Here is a 20,538-nt window from a genome sequence, read left to right on the forward strand (position 1 = left end):
AAACTGGTAGCTAGTTCAATAGTAGAGCGGCCCGGGGGACTACAGTGGGACTTCAAGCTTTCAATTAGAAAGTATCTAGTGCCGTTAACTCTTTGTTAATGTTATGGTGACGCGCTAGTGTAAGTGATGCACTGCTAATGCTGCTAATGTTTTTTTCAGGTGTACATGCTATAGTGCAACAGTAGACTTTGACTCACTTGTAAATGTTGTGCTTCATGTAGCAAACCAAAGAGGAAATGACAAATGAAGATGAATGGCTTTTTAAGTTCTGTATTTATGTCAAAAGAATGAGTCAGCATTCAGTAGTGTGCAAAACAGTTGAGCCAACCCTACTTTATTTCTATTTTGCTAGAAAAATGGGGAACGTGTATCACAGTTTATTATAACATATGCAAACATGTATGGAGTTACAGTATATAAGGCAAAAACAAAGCTTGAAACTCAGTATTTGGCATGACCACCTTAATTCTACAACACAACCTAAACTGCTTAGCCAAACCTTTCCCATCCTTTTTGACAAGATTCCCAACACCCCAGGATGCAATGCAGTTCCTTAAAAACCAAAATGGCACACTCTGAGAATGATAAGTTATGAGGATGGGACTGAAAATGAGTGAAAAAGCAGTGAATTTCTAAAGAAAAACTCTAAAATACCCAGAGAAAAGCTGGAAAAAAGCCAATAAAAAACCAATAAAAGTGTCCTAAATCACTCAGTCACTAGTTTCAGGTCTAACTGAATAAAACAAATTATTTGAGTGAAAAAGGAGGATAAAGCCGGTTTTGCTTTGCCGTGTCATTCACAAGCCACCTGGTTTTTCAGTCGGATCCAGATTGTTTGATTCCAAAGCACCATAATGGTGAGGGCTAAAGTCCTCAGCTTGAGGCTTCATAGCGAGACCTCACTTTCTAATGGGTGATGCTGCTATGTCCTACTGCTATGTCCATCTTTTATATTTAGTTTGTGTGCACAACAGTCTGTTGGTAAAGGTTGTTAGTTTCTCTTTGGCTTTGGTTATGTAGAGCTGAGCAGCAGAATTTTAGTTTGTATGAAATGGCTGTGTGCAGGAGTTTATGAGAATCAGTGACTCAAACATATCATCGTACTGTAAGAAGAAAACAACATTTTGCTTTGGGTCATCACAGTGTCTGAGCTTTTGTACATTAATTCAGCAGTTTGGCTCCATATTTAGAGTTTCAAGCATAATAGACTACATTCAGGTAATTAAAGGCTTACATGACGTAAAATGTTTGTTCTGAGGAGCTTCTGATGTTGGGCTTGTGTCAAACAATTTCATTCTACGCTATAAGGCTGCAGTAAGTGGGTTTTATGTACTGACTACATTGCGGTGGACAAAATAACAGAAAACTTAGAATTCATTGTCAATTCAATGACCCTTATCTGGTATGTTTTGGAGGTTATTTTGTTTTTTTACCATAGTGAAAATGTGAGTAGCATGGATAGGGATAGGGGCAGGGATAGCTCAGTAGGTAGAGTGGTGGCCCCATGATCGGAAGGTCGGGGGTTCGATTCCCCTGAACAGCTACCCTGAGGTACCCCTGAGCAAGGTACCGTCCCTACACACTGCTCCCCGGGCGCCCAGTGGCTGCCCACTGCTTCACTGAGTGAATGGGTTAAATGCAGAGAGGGATTTTCCCCACGGGGACCAATAAAGTACACTTTCTTAAAGTACACTTTCATTCAACCTTTTCCTGTTGCAAAGTATTCATTCTATTTTGTCTCCCTGCGTTTTCCATGTGTTTCTTTTCATTTACAGTTGCTGCAGCCAGACATAGAAACATCTCATATAGAAATTAAATGAAATTAAATGAAGACTACACTCAGAAATGCTTTGTATTGTCTTGCCACACTGTGTTACCTGCAGTGCCTCATAGGGGAAATTTTCCCTGCATGCCAAGTGATGCACATTTGCACCAAAGTTTGAAGGGTTTTTCCTTCACCTATGCACCACCTCGCTACCAGATTCCATGATATTCAGAGATGTAGTTTCGCATGATTTTGAACAACAGCAGCACTTGCTTTGACAAACGAAATTTATTTTATATATATGGCTGAATACATCTTACTTAAGTACTGTTCTAAAATGAAATTATCACTATTATCACTATTATCACTCTTTGCATTTCATGCAACTTTGAAATTTTACCCTACTATGTTTCAAATAGAATTTGTTTTTAGCCACAAGGAGGCTGAGAAGTGTCAAAATGGATATTTACCAATGAGGTTACAGGTTATTAAACAGTAATAGTGGTGGCTGTTTATTTTGCTGAACGCTGTCCACCCTGTAATTCGGTCTGTCTGTTGTGCTGAGCAGTCTGAAGGGTTTGACCACACAGGGTCATTATTTCTGAATATAGTTTTCATTTAATCAGCATGTGGGTAAGAATTTCAACTGGTTCTTTATTTCTCAGTTGTGCCATGAATAAACTCTTCTTTATTTTTCACTGCAGGTGCCAGAATCGAGGAGTTTCTTTTTGAAAAACTGGACTGGAAGGTGCCGTCCAGGGTTACTAATGCAGAGCTGCTGGGTCAGTATATGCAGGATGCAGCAAAAGAGTTTGATCTTGGAATGCCATATGGTGAGTATAAAAACTCCCAACAAACAAAGTCCTAGGAGTTAATAAAAAAAATTCTAATTAATTCTAATTAATTCTGTATCAGGAAAAACAACTGGAGGAGGCCCAGAGTTCTAATGATAAAGAAATCTATTTGTCATATTTCTCCCATACTGGATTTTCTTTATTGGCTTCCTGTTAAATCCAGAATTAAATTTGAAATTCTTCTACTCGCGAACAAAGTCTTGAATAAGCAGGTCCAGTCATATGTGAAAGACATTATAATACCGATAGAGCATGTTAGAGCTCTATTTGTACAAGCTACAGACTTGTGGTTGCTAGAGTTTTTAAAAGTGGAATGGGAGGCAGAACTTTGAGGTATGAAAAACCTGGCTTTCCTGTGGAACCAGGCCAGGTCTCCGTGTTTTGGAGACAAACACCCTCTCTAATTTTGAGATTAGACTTTAAACTTTACCTTTTGATAACTCCAAAAAGGTTGATTCTGTTCACTAGTAACATAGTGTTTTCAGTGGGAGAAAGGTTTCTTCACTCATCCAATTGACTTCTACAGTCTCAGCTGACTGCAGGTTTCCCCAACCTTATAAACAGTACATTTGCACAATGACTGAAACTAGCAGCACTGAATGAACAATGGGCTGTGAGGTCAGTTTGATCATTAATATGCAAATTCTCATGACCATAGCCCACTGATCAATGGCCATGAGTACCATTCACAGAGAGTTGGCACACAGCATTGTGAGAGCATTGCATTGTGAGATGGCGATAGATGTACCCTTGGGCCCCCTCCTTGATTCAGAGATGGTCTTTCCCTTTTCACATAAATAGCCTCCATGACTCCTTGACTTGTGTACATCCTCATCAGTGAAAGAGTGTCAACTGGCCTGTAGGTGTAAATAGGCTGCAGAGTCCTGGCCTGACAAGGTGAATCTTGTGTGTTGTGCCATCCGCTTTACCAGAGGTTGTTTGGTTTCCCCACTGTATAAATCCTAGCAATCCTCCTGGCACTTAACAGCGTACACTACATAGCTCTGTTTGTGTCGGGGGAACAGATCCTTGGGGTGGACCAATTTTTGGCGCAGCAATTTTTAAAGTTTAAAAGCCACAGAGACGCGGTGTTAAGAAAAAGTGCGTCCCAACTGTTCCGATACTCCTGACACATACGGGATCACTACGGGTTTTCATTTAGGCAGCAGTTGTCCTTCTCTCCTTGATTGGCTGGAGCTTTCTTTAGGCGCCTGCCCAGCTTTCACAGCCCATTGTTCATTCAGTGGGCTAGTTTCAGTCATTATGCAAATGTTCTCTTTATAAGGTTGGGGAAACCTGCAGTCAGCTGAGACTGAAGAAGTCACTCGGATGAGTGATGGAACCTTTCCCCCCTTTAAAACGCTACGTCGAGATGAACAGAATCAACCTTTTGGGATTTCCTTACCTGGATGATTGAGCATGAAGACACCTTTTGATAACATTTATCAAGATGTTGGTTCAGGTGACTCTGAACCTTCTGTTATCTATGACACTGTAAACTCAAGCTGTCCCCATGATGCACTGTATGTTTTCTTCTGCTTGTTTTACATTTTGTCTTGCCTCTCCCATAGTGTGTGTTCTATCCTGTCTCATTATGCTCTCTTATTGGTTTTCTCTTTCCCCTCACCCCCAACCTGTCGGGGCAGATGGCTGCCCTGCAAACCTGGTTCTGCCTTCCTGTTAAAAGCGAGTTATAACTTCCTTCTCCTGCAAAGTGCTTACTGATACTATTTCATTTGGTTCACGTTTTCAGAATACTGTAGAGTCTTTACCTTACAAGTGCCTTGAAGCGACTTTTGTTATTTGTATATGTTGGTATTAGCTTACATGGATATAGCCAACATTCTGCCAAAATGGCAAATATGCATCGGGAAGAGTTGAAGCAAGTAATTCTTGCAAGCATGATGTAACTAGAATAATTCAATACTGAGAGAGTAAGAATATAGTGCTCTGAAAAAAGTGAAACCAATAAGGAGATTGCTTTATCCGTTCTCTTGCTAACAAAAATTTGTTAATTTCCAGAAGTTTCTGTTCCGCTGGAGGTAGTTTTTTCTGAATTGTCTTTCTATGTATAGAAAGACATAGAAAGAAAATACATATTTGTCTTGCATAACTCTCTGTTCTGTCACCATGTAGGTCACTCTACTGCATAATACAGGCATATGTGTCAGATCATGATCCCTGTGATCATGTCCCTGTGTGGAAATCTAAGAATCAATACTGCTTTGAATGAGCTAGTCTGTGCACCTCATTCTGTTGCTGCATCAATAGTCAGGGCCAAATGTGACCAGTGTCACAGAGGAGGAATTCCAGGTCACAAAAAAATCAATAGGAGAATGAGATTTATGCAGGAGCACTTAACTTATCATTTAGATCTCCTTCCCAGACATTTTGAGTGAAACTCCCAAGAAGTTATTTGTTGTATCCCCTGGACAGAGCAAAGAAGACAAGGGACTTGGTATTGGAATGAAGAAGTACAGGACAGTATTAAAAGGAAGAAGTCAGCAAACAAGTGGCATGAAAATAGACAGGAATATTTGGAGGCTAGGTGTAAAGCAAAAAAAGGGCTTATAGTAAACTGTATGTGACAAAGGACTTGTATCGATTGGATAGCCAGAGAGATAAAGCACAGAGATGGAAATGTATCAAGGAGTAAAGCGTGTGTTGAGAAGATGGAACATGGAAAATGAGAGAAGGAAAGTTTGTGAATCAGGAAGCGTAAAGAATTAGTAAGAAGGGCAAGGCAGCTATTTAAATGTTGAAGCGTGGAAAGGCGATTGGTCCAGTGACATACATGTGGGGGTATGGAGATGTCTAGGAGAGAAGACAGTGGGCACCCTAAGAAATAGAAGTGTACCGATTTTCAAAAACAAGGGTGATGTGAAGAGCTATTGTAATGTCAAAGGGATAAAGCTGGTCATCTATATAATTGGGGTATGGGGAAGAGTTGTTGAAGCTAGATTAAGAAGAGAGGTGATGATCAGTGAGCAGCAGTATGGCTTCATGCCAAGAAAGAGCGCTACAGATGCAATGTTGCCTTTGAGAGTTTTGATGGAGAACTACAGAGAAGGTCAGAAGGAGTTGCACTGTGTCTATATGCAGATCAGGCAGGAGTCTCTGTGAACTATTATGTTTGCAGGACTATGATGTCTGTTTGTGATCTGTAGTGAGAGTTGGAGCAGGTGGAGGTATGAGGACAATCAGTAGAATCAGTACAGAATACATGTGTATGAATGAGAGGGAGGCAGGGGTAACAGTGAAGCTGCAAGAAGCACATAATGAATGTAGATGAGTTTAAATGCTGTCCGAAGCAATGGACAGTGTACATGAAAGGTGAAGAAGAGAGTGCAGGTAGAGTGGATGGACATACGTGTCAGGGCTGATCCGTGACAGAAAGATGGCAAGAGTGAAAAAGAAGGTTTAGAAGATTGGATTTCCGGATTTCATGAGCTTTAACATGAAAAGTTTCCAAAATGTATACTGTAGGTAGAACAGCACAACATGTTTTTCACATTGTGTGATGTGTCATATATATGTGTTAAGGGAAAATTGTACTTAGTAGTCAGTATAAGCTTTTAATGATATAAGTTTACATGTGATAGAATACTGCATGATGACCTTTTCCCTGCTTAGAACTGATTGTCCTTTATGAAACGTGTTCTGATATTTGTATCTGAATCTTCCCACAGCGACAGTAAGAAGTCAAACAAGCAGTTCTGACCTCGCACACACACACACACACACACAGTGGCTTGCAAAAGTATTCGCCCCCTTGAACTTTCCCACATTTTGTCACATTACAGCCACAAACATGAATCAATTTTATTGGAATTCCATGTAAAAGACCAATATCACATACGCACATGCTCACGTCACTGAAAAAATGTATTCATTTTTCTTGTGTATAAATAAAGACAATTGCAAGAACAGAGCGCACATTTCACAGGGCCCCCACTCTGATTTGAGCGCTCTGCGAAACGCCCTTGCAAGTTAAAACTGCAGCGTCTGTGTGTGTTTTCTCCTCTTAGACTCTCAGCTGAAGAAGTGTCATTTAGAATAAATCTCTTGACAATATGAAATGGATTCTTGTATATAATATTTTTTCTGCTAAAGTTGTTAAATCAACAGATACCTTGATATATCACATAAATCTATAAAATAAATACATAAAAAACAACTACAAAATTATGCCAAGCTAAATGAAGGATGCTACTTCCGAACTCATGTAACTGCATAATGGAATATCTGATTGGTCCCAAATTGGATATGACAGTTGACACTGGCTTTAGCTGTGTGTCTGAAAAAACTTATATATATATATATAATCATCACTACCCATTTGAGCATTACAGTGTACCGTAGGTAGGTCTGGCTGTGGTTTGTCCACGTGGTGTTGCTGCAGCACAGAAAAAGCTGCTGCTGCTGCGAGGGCATAATCAATGCCAAACACCATGCTGCCTCATTAATTTCAAATGGATTAAAGCAGACAAACAGAACAGAAGTATAGTAGTTAGGATTCATGAATGTTTTCCTTGAGCTGTTAACAGCACACTTATAAAATCATCGCAATAATACACACTGAAGGAAAGGCATGAAAAGGTAACATAAATGCCATCACCTCATTTTTTACTGGAACTGTAATTGTGGAAACAATAATTTCTTTGTTCTAAACTTAAATTTTATAGTTTAATCCATTTTATTCTGCTGCAACCAGATGCAAGTGTGCAAAGGCTACACTAGCATGTGCACATGGGCATGCCATGACATTCATTCAAAAAAGTTTCAATTCTCTCTTCTTTACCAATGCTATGGTGTGCTTACAGCATGGTGGGAGTCTTTTTGGTGAGTAGATCTAATGTGTTTCTTCCAGGGAACACTTTGGAGAAGGTGGGGGAGTGTGAGAAAAGATTAGGAGAAGCAGAGAAAGAGTTCCTCCAGACGTCAGCCATCAGCTTTCTTACGCCTCTCAGGAACTTTCTGGAAGGAGACTGGAGAACTATTTCAGTGAGTCTGGAATATCACATCTATTCCAATGTTGTTTGAGTCATACTTCCAATATATACAATATACCACACACTGTATCACGACAAAGTGATTCTGTGATACTCAGTATGTTGCAAGACAATAATGTACAATACATCTTGATATCAGTATAACTGAAAAAAGAAAAATCTCTATGAACATATCAAAAAACATTATGTATGCCATTGGTGTGTGTATCTGTGTATTAACTTTATTATTCAATTTATTAGCTCTTCAATGTACTTTACTTACTGTCTGCTGTGTCAGCTATGTTCACATCTGCGAGTTCTTTATTTTTCTTGTTAGTGAGCTTTTGTTCATTTGTCCCCTCACTGAGTAAGAAGGAATCATGAAGAAATTATATTTATCCAGTGAATCACTAACCTATTGCAAAAGAGAGCAAAATGATATAGACCGTATATAAAAGATGGACGAACTTCCTGAAGCCAACATGGAAGTTCCAGAAGGGATGAACTCCTCTGTATGCACTGGGGGGAAAAGACATTTCATCTCACCTGATGGGATTATGGTCTCAATCGCAAGTTTCAAGTCTTATTGAAAACATCAGTGTTTGGTTTTTTTTGGTAAATTGTGGTACTAATTCCTGTGGCGAATTTCCGTAAAGAAATGTTATGTTTTCAGAATGAGTTGGTGAAAGCTGAGTCATTAAGCTCTCAGAAGTGCTGCTGCACACCTGAGCTGTGGGTTAGAGAGATATCAGGAGAATCTGCAAACTGAGGCCACTTGCATCACAGAATATTGCACAATCATCATGACCTTGGAACGTTACTTGATTCAAAATGCAAGCTTTCTTGCCACTGTCTGTAAATGAATATGACCTTGAATGTGACTTAAAAGATACTTTTAAACATACATCAGCCAGTATGTTTAAATACTGTTTTTCACTGTTTACAAACCGCCAGTGAGCGTGAGTGTTTTCCTTGTAACATATGAGCAAACCAGCAGAGGTCAGCATTGTTGTTGTTTCTATGTTGTCTGACACCACAGCATGTATTAAATGTTACATGTCCCAGTAAGTTAGTAGCCTTATAACCTGCTTGAACTATAAACGTTGCTTTTTTTGTTAACTTTTGTGATTAGGACTAAATCAGATGAATCCCTTAGCTTTGCTGCTACAGGCTGCTGGAAGACTTCCCATGATGCATTCAGCATTTCTCATTCACTCCCTGCTTTTACTATGCATGTATTTAAATGCTACTTCTGCATGTCATTAATGTTTGCCTGCTGCTTAGTTTGTGTTTTGTCCTTTTTACGGTATAGAAAGAACGTCGCCTTCTGGAGAATCTTCGCCTGGACCTTGATGCCTGTAAAACACGAGTGAAGAAGGCAAAGGTGGCTGAAGCAAAGGCCGCGGTGAGTTCATAAGCGGCTCACAATCAAATTCCCACACGCATTACCTCAATAATTCAGATGATTAATCTTTGGCGATGCTTGGATTAACCATAACTAACTGTTTATGCATTCTTTGCAGTGCGAAGGGGAAGTGAGTATTGAGGACATGTCTTTTAAACTCTTGGATGCATGTCTTGGGTTGTTTTTCTTGTCATACTTGCTTTGGCTCGATTTAATTTTCTGCTGTTACTTCAGGTTTTACTGTTAATAAGTGAAGTTTTCACAGACAAGGCTTGACTATTACATTACGACGGAATGTGGCGATTAGTCAAATTTGGCAAACTGTGTTAATTAAAAAGCAACTCACACAGTGTCATTTACCATTTAGTATCTCACCTGGGGGCCCCTCTGCATGGATTCTATATGTGTAGTTTTTATGATTTGGTCGTTGATATTTTGGTTTTTCACAGCAGATATGTGATTGCTGTCAAGGGAAGCTACTTGGGAGCAGATTTATTTAACATAAACAAGACTTAATGACTGTCTTATTAAACTCACTGTTGACCATGACACAATTCAGGAACTGAGAACATTGCACAGTCCCTCTTTAGCATTCCCTGACTCAGTTATTGCAACCTATTAGGCAGGAAATACAGAAGGCACACCACAAGACCACAAAAACAGTGGGAATGTTCAATGAGCTGACTTTGCCGGAAATAAAGTCAGCTCTCCTGCTTCCTGGCAGCGTGGAAGGAATGCTCGCTTCCGCGATGAACAATGTATTCAGTTCATAAAGGGTAAATGTGAGGGTTTTTTTTTTCAATTCAGCCTGCATCCCTTTTTCTTTAAAAGAACATTAGTTGCCCTCTTTTGTATAAACTAACAAATCAGCTAAATAAATAAATAACATACCTGAATTTCTTTGTATTTTCCTTTAGTTGTTGTTCTAATGTCCTTAGTGTGCTGCTACTTTGATCATTAAGTGAATCAGTATTATCAGGATTACACGATCCTGGATCATCAAGGGACCTTGGATTTCTTAAGCAGAGTATGGAGAATGCATCCCTGTTTAATATTGCAGTGACTTTTCTTTACAAATATCTTTAACTTAGTGCTCATTTTCACTGAAGATTGAGAATATTTTCATGGATACACAGATAGATACTATGTATTGATGGAGATCTCTATTTTGTCCCTACGGCCTCTAGGGCTGTGTTCAATTTCCTAGCCAAGCATCCATACAGTACATATATATATATATATATATATATATAGAGAGAGAGATAGATAGATAGATAGATAGATAGATAGATAGATAGATAGATAGATAGATATATGTACAGGGAGATGTAGGATCTGTCACTGCCACCTTTTTCAGCACTGGGGTCTGAGCCCTATTTATGTGCCTGTGTGTATAGACCTCTGATGCCACAAACACATGCCTTAGGATGCCCAGCACTTGCTGAACAATATGGCAGCCGCAGTGATTCATAGTTCAAATGAACAACAGTAACCGTACAGCATCTGTGCATATGTCTGTCAATAGGCATCAGAAAATGTACTTGGATATTCATGAAGTCCTTAGGAGCTGATTATATATTACTGCAAATATAGGCATGTTCTTGCTGTAAAACTGTAACCTTTGTGGCACACAGAGCCACTCTGCAAAAGGAATCAGGCTGCATCCAGATGCCTCACTAAATGCCACTACTGCTCTCAGTTAAACCTAATGAATGATATGAAACAAGTACAAAAACCTCTTCTGCTACTTTCCCCTTCATAGTTAGTGGCAGACCCTTGTAGTTGATAACCTCTCTTGAAGCTTGTTTTTGTTTTTCACTGTTAAACAGGACTTTTGTTGCACTTTTATCCTTCATTTTCAGTAACTTTTGCAACCAGAATGCATGTTAGCATGCGTATGAATAAATAAAAAATATGTCAGTGTTCCGTTTAAAGAAATGTTGACAGATGTTAATCACCAGCAAACTGTCACACTTCTGCAATTATTATGAGTGCTGTGCTTTTCTGATTGTAATTTGGAGGAATTCTTTTTAGTAGCAGTGCCTTGTTTACACTGAGTAAGCAACAACAACAAAAAAAATAACTGTACTGTTTCTGTAGACAGCTCCAGATTTTCAGGAAACCAGACCTCGCAACTATGTGCTTTCTGCCAGTGCCTCTGCGGTAAGAAGACAATCTTGCTTTATTAAATACTGATGAGAAAAATAACACAAACCTATGTCATTATGCGATACTTTTTCATCTTCTGTTTGTCAAGTTGATCTTTCACTCTTATGACCAATGCATAGTTCACTGACTTTTTATGATTCATAATTAAACTTGAGGCAATTCAGAAATCGATATACTTTGTCATGCTGGCAAGTAGTTCAGGTAGCTGTGAAGCTATGCTTCATTAATGTTTGACTGGAGGTGTGTCAGTCCGGTAAGAATGTTTATTACCCGTAATCATTACTGGTGGCAGTTTGCATAGCATCCTTATGTGTCATATCACTGTATTATGTATTGTGAATGATTGTTGTCATACCATTGATAACAAACGTCCCACATCCTAGAGTGATGTTGTTCATTGGTTTAAATCTAGCAGTCTGTCACTTACTTTTGAGCAATGCCAAACCACACCTGCTGGGTGTGACTAAAAGTGTGTGTGTGTGTGTGTGTGTGTGTGTGTGTGTGTGTGTGTGTGTGTGTGTGTGTGTGTGTGTGTGTGTGTGTGTGTACTGGGTTGAAGGCAAGGCATTTTTCAAGCTCAAAATGTGGTTGTGTCAGGGTTGCAATTGGGTTATCGTTAGGTTTAGGGTAAGGGTCAGGGGTACACATTGATTTTTGATGATAGGGTTAGGCTAAGCGGCTAGGGAAAGCATGTCAATGAGATGTCCCGACGAGGATAGCAACACCAGACGTGTGTGTGTGTGTGTGTTTGTTATATCAGTTTCAAAATTCATAAATATGAATATTTATTCAGTGTCAAGATTTCAGAGTTTAAAAACATCTAATACAGATAATTCAGGTAACATTTTGACAATATGCACAGAATTAAATGTCTTTTTTAATATTAAAATATTTAAACTAAGATCATAGATGCGTTTTTAGTATCAGAGTGAGAATGAGTATCAGAATTTAGAATGAGATTTAGTTCTAAAAAAGCAATAACTAGAAATATTGTTTCAACATTTCTTGTTATTCTTTTTTTACTACTTTTCAATTAAATGTAGAGTTAACATTGTGTAGTTTACATTTTAAACAGTGTGTTAACCTTTGTGAAAACAGGGTGGTAGGTTTTATTTAGTAACGACCTCAGGTGCTGGTTCTAGGTGACCATGGTGAAGTTATTCTAGGATTTTCATGTTATAACTAAATTTTCTCTTCTTATGCCGCATGTTTTTGGCCCATCAGCTCTGGACCGAGGAAGTGGAGAAAGTAAGTATGATTGTGTGTGAGTTGTGTACTTTGTCAATTGTCTGTCTGGTCATTAGATTGAGATACCAGTGTGCCTTAAACAAACATGTGCTTGTTTTCAACGGGCCACGATTTAAGGTGACTCTTAAACTTAATTACCATAGACCTCCTACCAGCTTTTACTCTTTTCGGAGCACATAGTGTCAAACGCTGTACATCCCAGCAATGCAAAAGAATTAACGTCATCTGGGTGAATGAAGCTGGAGCTTTTGTCTTCTGAGGACTGTAGGATATGAAAAGTAGGGGTGGATTTTGATTATTGATTTATCAATTAAAATCGATTCTAGCTTGGATAATGTGATATCAACTCATTAAAATCCTGAATCGATTTTTTAATGTAAATTTGTTTTGCCCGAAACGCTAGAATCTCAGGTTAAACCTCTCAAAAACAACCACCAAACAGCTAAAACAGTAAATGAGAGCAGGTACACGGATTCTGCACAAAGACGCAAACACAAAGCGCGGATCCGCCGACGGATCAGAATCAGTGAGACGTCGCCTTTCTCACCTGACGGCATGGACACGGTCGGGGCTGAAAGCCAACAGCTCACTGATTCTGATGTTTCGCCGGGTCCGTGCTTTGTGTTTACTCCCTTTTTGCGCTAGATTCTGAGCTGTAGGTTTTTATCTCTCTCCAAACAATATTGACTGAACCAGCAGCAAAAGAAGATCCAAACTATGCTTCACATAAACATTGTCATGGACTCCCTCTGACTTTTGCTGTTTTGCTTCCACCACGATAAAATCACACTTCATGCACAGCTCTCCCTCTCTCTCTCTCAGTATACTTCAAGAACAGTCTCCCATCTAAAAATCTGTTTTCTGCATTATTCACTTGTGCACAAGTCTACCGTTGTTTACAGCGCTGTCGGACGCTGTTTTTTTTCCCTTTTACTTACTTCTGAAAAGAAAACCTCATTTCTGCTGTTGAATAGTCTACTGAACAAATTTAAACTTTTTAAAATTATGCAAAATTGCAAAACGTTTAGCCTGGTCTCTAATAAAACTTCTGTAAATTTGCTCTGCTTCACTTCAGCAGCATCAGGTAATGTTCATATGTTGATTAATTGTTTTCTTATGTTTTTGAGCTACTGCAAAATATTTTTATAAAATCTCTGCCGAGGAAAATCACCTTCATGTTTTTCTGTGTTTCTCAGCTACTTTGACACAAAGGCATCTGTTGTGATGCTTACACCTTTGATAAAGTCTCACAAGTGTCAGCTTTCTTTTTATAGATATAAATATATGGAAATGTACTGATGCATGATCTGAATTATAATATTTCTGACTGTCTGAGGCAAAAATTTCCCCGATTCGAATCGAATCGTGGATCGAATCGATTCAGAACCTTGTGAATCGGAATCGAATCGATTCTAGAAATCGGTGACGATACCCAGCCCTAATGAAAAGGTTTAAGACTCTTGACTTACTTAATAATTATAGAATAATCACTGTATAACTATTGTTTTTATTATTTCAGGCTGAACATGAGCTCCGAATAGCCCAAACAGAGTTTGATCGCCAAGCAGAGGTCACACGATTGCTTTTGGAGGGCATCAGTAGTACGCATGTATGTGAGTCACACCCACAGCCTCGACTTCTGTCAGCTCCAGCCACACACAACCTTGACATTGAACTTTCAAAAGAAAAAGTAACTTTGTGTAACCATAGATGGCAATAGTCAAACACTTCACTGAGCTCTTCTCTGTAAACATTAAATATTAATTACAAAGTAAATACAGTACAGGTTTTTTTTCTCTCGCCTAAGATTAGAGAATAGCTTTGCTCAGACTACATATAGATATATAGTACACACACTACCAGTCAAAAGTTTGGACACACCATCTCAATTAATGGTTTTTAGATTTTAGATTTTAGATTCTTCCAAATAGCCACCCTTTGCCTTGATTGCTGCTTTGCAAACTCTTGGCATTGTCTTAATGAGCTTCATAAGGTAGTCATCTGAAATGGTTTTCCAACGGTTCCCAGACATGCTGAGCACTTGTTGGCCCTTCACTGTGCCTTCACTCTGCGGTCTATCTCATACCAAACCATCTTGACTGGGTTTAGGTCAGGTGACTGTGGAGGCCATCTGGTGCAGCACTCCATCACTCTCCTTCTTGGTCAGATAGCCCTTACACAGCCTGGAGGTGTGTTTGGGGTTATTGTGCTGTTGAAAAATAAATGATAATCTAACGAAACGCAAACAGGATGGGGTGGCTCTCATCCTCTCAGTCCTGCAGGAAGTGCAGCGGAGGCGCCGCCCAGAGGGGAGCCATTGAAATGCGGGGTGAAGAATATGAGAGGGGTCATTGATGATTTTGGCTGCCTGTCTTATGGGCCTGTTGGCTGAAAACCTGTGCAAGAGTTCTGACTTGCAGGCCAATGATTTTAGAGCACACTGATACAGTGTGCTGCGTTCTGTTCCTGTTCTGAAAGCTGACGGAGTGGAACCAGCAGGTAATGGAGAAGATCATGATGCTTTGCAGGAAGGCATAGTAAAACGTCATCATGATGGGTGTGCTGACTCCAACGGAGTTGAGTTTCCTAAGGAGGTATAACCGTTGGTGGCACCTCCTGAGAATCTCCTCTTTGTTGGCAGAGAATTTCAGGAGGTTGTCAAAGATGGTTACCAGGTATTTGTACTCCTCAACTTCCTCCACTGGCTTCCCATGGATGGTGGTGGTGACTGAAGCAGCCAGATCCCTCTGCCTACTGGAGAAGGTCACCACCATCTCTTTGGTTTTGCTCACGTTCAGTTCAAGTTTGAAGCTGTCACACCACTCTAAAAACTCCCGAAGAGCGGGCCCATGGTGTTGTGAGGGGCCGGATGGGATGGCACGTCGCTGCAGGATGCTGTGGTAGCCATGCTGGTTCAGTGTACCTTCGGTTTTGAATAAATCCCCAATAGTGTCACCAGCAAAGCACCCCCACACCATCACACCTCCTCCTTCATGCTTCAAGGTGGGAACCATGCTTGTGGAGTCCATCCGTTCACTTTTTCTGCGTCGCACAACGACACAGCGGGTGGAACCAAAATCTTAAATTTAGACTCATCAGACCAAAGCACAGATTTCCACTGGTCTGTTGTCCATTCCTTGTGTTTCTTGGTTCAAACAAATCTCTTTTGTTTGTTGCTTTTCCTTAGTAGTGGTTTCTTAGCAGCTATTTGACCATAAAGGGTGATTCACACAGTCTCCTCTGAACAGTTGATGTAGAGATGTGTCTGCTTCTGGAACTCTGTGTGGCATTTATCTATTCTCTAATCTGAGGTGCTGTTAACTTGCGAATTCTGAGGCTGGATGAATTTAGACTCAGCAGCAGAGGTGACTGTTGGTCGTCCTTTTCTGGGGCGTTCCTCGTGTGAACCAGTTTCATCGTAGCACTTGATGGTTTTTGTAACTGTACTTGGAGACACATCCAAAGTTTTAGAAATTTTCCAGACTGACTGACCTTCAGTTCTTAAAGTAATGATGGACTGTCATTTCCCTTTGGTTAGCTGATTGGTTCATGCCATAATATCAGAATCAGAATCAGAAAGACTTTATTTATCCCCAAGGGACAATTAAGATACAACAGAGCAGCATGACGCTGAAGATAAGCACAGGCAATAAAAATTGAGATAATAAATACACAGTATATACAGTATATACACATGTATAAAATTACACAGTTTTAAAATTAAAGTCACTGAATAGGTATATAAATGACTGTAAGTGACTAAAAGTGAATTAAGTGTCAGCAGTATAAAAGAGTGTAGAGTAGTTTATGTTTCTGGAAATGGTCTTATCGGCTGGAGTTAAAAAGCAGGGTGGCTTTGGGGACAAAGGTGGCTCTCATCCTCTCAGTGCTGCACGAAATTCCACGGAGGCGCTGCCCAGAGGGGAGCCATTGAAATGTGGGGTGAAGAATGTGAGAGGGGTCATTGATGATAGGGGCGATCGTGGCTCAAGAGTTGGCAGTTCGTCCTGTAATCGGAAGTTCGAGCCCCGGCTGCGACAGTCTCGGTCGTTGTGTCCTTGGGCAACCAAGCTTGGAGCTGTCACACCACTCTACAAACTCCTGAAGAGCGGGACCGTGGTGTTGTGAGGGGCCTGACAGCAGTGACAGGAGAACTGTATCGTCAGCATATTTCATCAGGTGACAGTTAGGCTGTTTGGATCTGCAGTCATCGGTGTAGAGGATGAAGAGCAGGGGGGAGAGCACACAGCCCTAGGGGGAGCCAGTGGAGGTGGAACGGAGACCGGAAAGAGAGTTGCTGACCCAAACTTTCTGAGAACTTTCTGAATTTGAATTCTAACAGTTGTCAAATATGGCTGTACCAACCTGATTTCTCCACAACATAAACTGATGGTCCAAACCCCAATAAGAAAGCAAGAAATTCCACAACTGAACCCTGACAAGGCACAAATGTGAAGTGAAAACCATTTCTACTCATAACTGATTAAAAACTGATAACAATATAGTTCTTAAAATATGAAGCTCATTGAGAGAACCCATATGGAAAAGAAATAGTAAAAACTTATATGTGATTACTCATGAAAGTGGCCACTTTCATGAGTAAATCATATAAGGCTTACATGATTTACTCATGAAAGTGGCCACTTTCTCATTACTTTCATACATTGTTTTAGTAAGTATCCAAAACATACAAGTTTCATTATATAATTTTTCAAGGGATCTTATATCTGTTTTCACTCTTATATGCTTTTCATACAAGTTTCACACAAGACAGAAACAAACTTTATAAGATTTATATATATCTTTTCCATATGGGAAGGCCAAGGGTTTGAAGCACTGTCACCAAAGAGAAGGGTGGCTCAGGAACCATAGATAGATGGATAATTGTATATTAAATATTGTTTTCACACATTGTGGTAGAGGTTTTATCAGTGTAAAAAAAATCCAATCACATCGTTGTGATCCTTTAAGAATGACTGCTGATTCTTATTTTCAGGTGAATCATTTGCGCTGCCTGCATGAATTTGTGGAGGCCCAAGCAGCTTATTACAAGCAGTGTCACCTCCACATGCAGGAGCTACAGAAAGAGCTGGGAAGGTGAGAGTAAAATGGGGGGTGATGTGGGTGGATGGTTTGATTCATTCAGCTTCGTGCTTGGTGAGAATTGATAGCCTGTATCCTTTATACCCCAAGCCTGAAGTTGTAATGCCAAACACTTCGGTTAACACAATGACACAACGATCTACTCATAACTGATTAAAAACAGATAACAATATAGTTCTTAAAATATATAAACTAATAACTAATATAATTACACTGTAGCAGTTTCTACGAACCATGTCCAACATAGGACAACTAGGCAACTGGTATAACCCTTATCAAGCCTTATCATGCTTTTTCCCGTGGCATTGGAGAAGCACTTTTTATTTAACTTCACTAGTATGCTAAGAACCTTTATCCTGCTGCTCTTCACATAACCACCGGACTGCAGCAACTCTTTATCTTGTCATTCTTCCCTGCAATATTCTGTGTTACTCAAAATGGTAAAGATTGGCATCCTCTATGTAACATTTTATGATCCACATTTTATGATTTACAACAATGGATAAAGTAAAATTAAGAATAAAAAGTCTAAATACAATCATAGAATGGCATCATTAATCATATTTTTTTTCACCTTTCACCCTTTTGTTGCTTTGTGTTCATGTTAGACGACTCTGCAACACCACGATGATTTCTCTTGGAGTAGTTTCTGCATTCCATTGTGCATTTCTATTTTGGCTGAAAATCTACAAAAAGCTACTTATTTGGCACTGCTGAGTGCCAAAAGCCATAATTAAAAAATATTATACATTTTTCAACATGCATACAAATATTGTATTTTTTTTTCACTTTGCAGCATATAATATATTGTATGCATTGCTTCAAGTTATAACAGTGTAGATGCAGAAAAAGCTGTTTATTTAGTTTTTTAAACAAAGTTTTGCCCATTTTTTATTATTTTAGTTTATTAGTGTTCTACATGTTCTGGATATTCAGACCATCACATCTACCTCTCCCCCCCAGGCTTCCTAATGCTTTCGCACTGAACTCCACAAACGCCATTGCTACTCCCAGTATGGTGACAGAAGGCAGCAGCAGCCCAGTGGAAACTGACACCCTTAAGATCGAAGAAGTTCAAGCACCAGCTACAGGAACCCGCAAAGCCAGAGTCCTTTATGATTACGATGCAGCGGATTCCAGTGAGCTCTCCCTTCTGGCTGACGAGGTGAGGTTTCATCATCAGCCTGGAACTAGGCAGCCAGTATATGGCTGTTGGTCTCTGGCCAGAAATCTCTTCAGGGCTTGGTCTAAACAATAGGCTCGGTCATGTGGCATTTGCTGCTTGTAATTATGTAATGCACTTACACTTTCCCGGATCTTTAATCTTTTGTTTGTGTGTATTTTCTTTTCTGATGATGGAAACAAGTACAACAATCTTGCTGTTCACATGCAGAGACGTATACAAATGTACACCCGTTAAAAGTATAAAGATTAAAAAGAAAATCAGCATTCCACTGTAACATTAGTCATGGACATGCCCTATGTGTAAAAGTAATTCCCACCACTCTCCCACGATGCTTTTTTTGAAAGCTGAGTTCAGTTTCACTAGACACAATCAGGCCTGATTACTGCTGGACCTTAAGAGTCAAGTAATCTGTTACATGGAACCTGCGTGACAGTGTGAAGTTACAAAACCCTAAGGCTCTTGGACTCCAACGAACCACAGTGCGAGCCATCACTCACAACTGAAGAAACCTTGAATCTTCCTGAGAGTGACTGGCCACCAAAATTACTCCAATGTGGCAAAAGCTGTGCAGTCCACATAGAGTGTACTAATGAGTACGGGTAACTGGAAAAACAGGCAGCTGATACAGCCTAAGCAGTTGTATGTAATAAAATAAATTCAAGTAAAAAATAAATTGTGGGGTCTTTTATAGCCAACAACAGAAATATTCATGATTTATAGAACTTTGCATCACAACCTCTGTTGTCCCCTGATGAAAAGCTTTTCTCATAATTGTTTGAAAATTAAATTTAAAGGATGGGAAACATGTATTGGACCTTAATAAGGTACAGCTTATCAGTGATGTTAAGTGATCCATGTAAAAACCACATATTTTAGGTTCCTGTTTTAATTTTGATTTCAAAAACAGATAAAATATGTTCGCAGATATTGTGTTTCAAATGTAGTTCCAAGCTTCATGCAAATTAAAAAGGAGCTAGTGACAAAATCAACAAGAGATGACTTTGATCAACATTGGATAGTTTGTAGATTAATTGTAAACAAATTAGGAGTTCAGTTAAAGATGCAGAAAATTTTAACTGAACTCCTGGCATGATGTTGCTATGCTTTTATCCAGATACACTTTGTTCTTTGGAAAGACTGTGCATGACCTTTTTAGTAAACGTTTGCTGAGTTACTAGCATATTTTCATTTCTCAATATCATCATGTCATTCACAGATGATTTAAAAAATAATCTGAGAAAGCATCCATGTGTTCATTCCAACTCTACAGTGTCAGCAGACACGTAGATACACACAGCATTTAGATTTCAGTCATAACTCTGAGTCAGACAGAGCTGCGCTTTTTAATCACACTCACATATTGAAAGTTTGATCATCTAAAAAAACCGAAACAATTTATGAACACCACAAAGGGGTTTGAGAAATCTCGCCCTGCTGTGGTTTGTATGTCAGCTGTGTCCAGTGTCTCTTTTATATGCTGAATTTAAAACACTTCCTCAAATGATACGCTTGTGCGTCATCAGTTGGTTTCTCCAGTAAGGTTCCTTTTTTCCTCTTCCTTCCTGCTTCTTTCCCCTTGATAAATTTTAGGAACTGAGACATTCATTATATTGTGAGCAGATCTGGATGACCTGTGTAACAGGAATCAGAATCAGAAAGACTTTATTTATCCCCAAGGGGCAATTAACATACAACAGAGCAGCATGACGTTGAAGCTAAGGACAGGGCATAAACAGGCAATAAGAGATAGTAAATACACAGAGTATACAGTATATACACAAATAACACAAATATACACAAATGACACAGTTTTGAAA

At 39.4% G+C, this 20,538-nt stretch overlaps 1 protein-coding gene across 2 annotated transcripts in view; it reads left to right on the forward strand.

Annotated features, from left to right (window-relative positions):
- Window positions 1–20,538, forward strand: part of LOC146657118 (endophilin-B2-like) — a 31,411-nt gene that overhangs the window by 4,447 nt on the left and 6,426 nt on the right. For both annotated transcript variants that reach the window (XM_085424967.1, XM_085424968.1), the window contains 8 exons: window positions 2,470–2,598; window positions 7,490–7,623; window positions 8,923–9,015; window positions 11,116–11,178; window positions 12,409–12,432; window positions 13,952–14,041; window positions 17,429–17,529; window positions 18,499–18,700. In XM_085424967.1, coding sequence (XP_085281093.1) covers window positions 2,470–2,598; window positions 7,490–7,623; window positions 8,923–9,015; window positions 11,116–11,178; window positions 12,409–12,432; window positions 13,952–14,041; window positions 17,429–17,529; window positions 18,499–18,700 — 836 coding nt within the window. The remainder of the gene's footprint in view (window positions 1–2,469; window positions 2,599–7,489; window positions 7,624–8,922; window positions 9,016–11,115; window positions 11,179–12,408; window positions 12,433–13,951; window positions 14,042–17,428; window positions 17,530–18,498; window positions 18,701–20,538) is intronic.

Source organism: Rhamphochromis longiceps, linkage group LG12 (genome assembly GCF_057381845.1).
Source record: "Rhamphochromis longiceps isolate RC_006_pf linkage group LG12, R_longiceps_female_GT1.1, whole genome shotgun sequence".
Classification (NCBI taxonomy): domain Eukaryota; kingdom Metazoa; phylum Chordata; class Actinopteri; order Cichliformes; family Cichlidae; genus Rhamphochromis; species Rhamphochromis longiceps.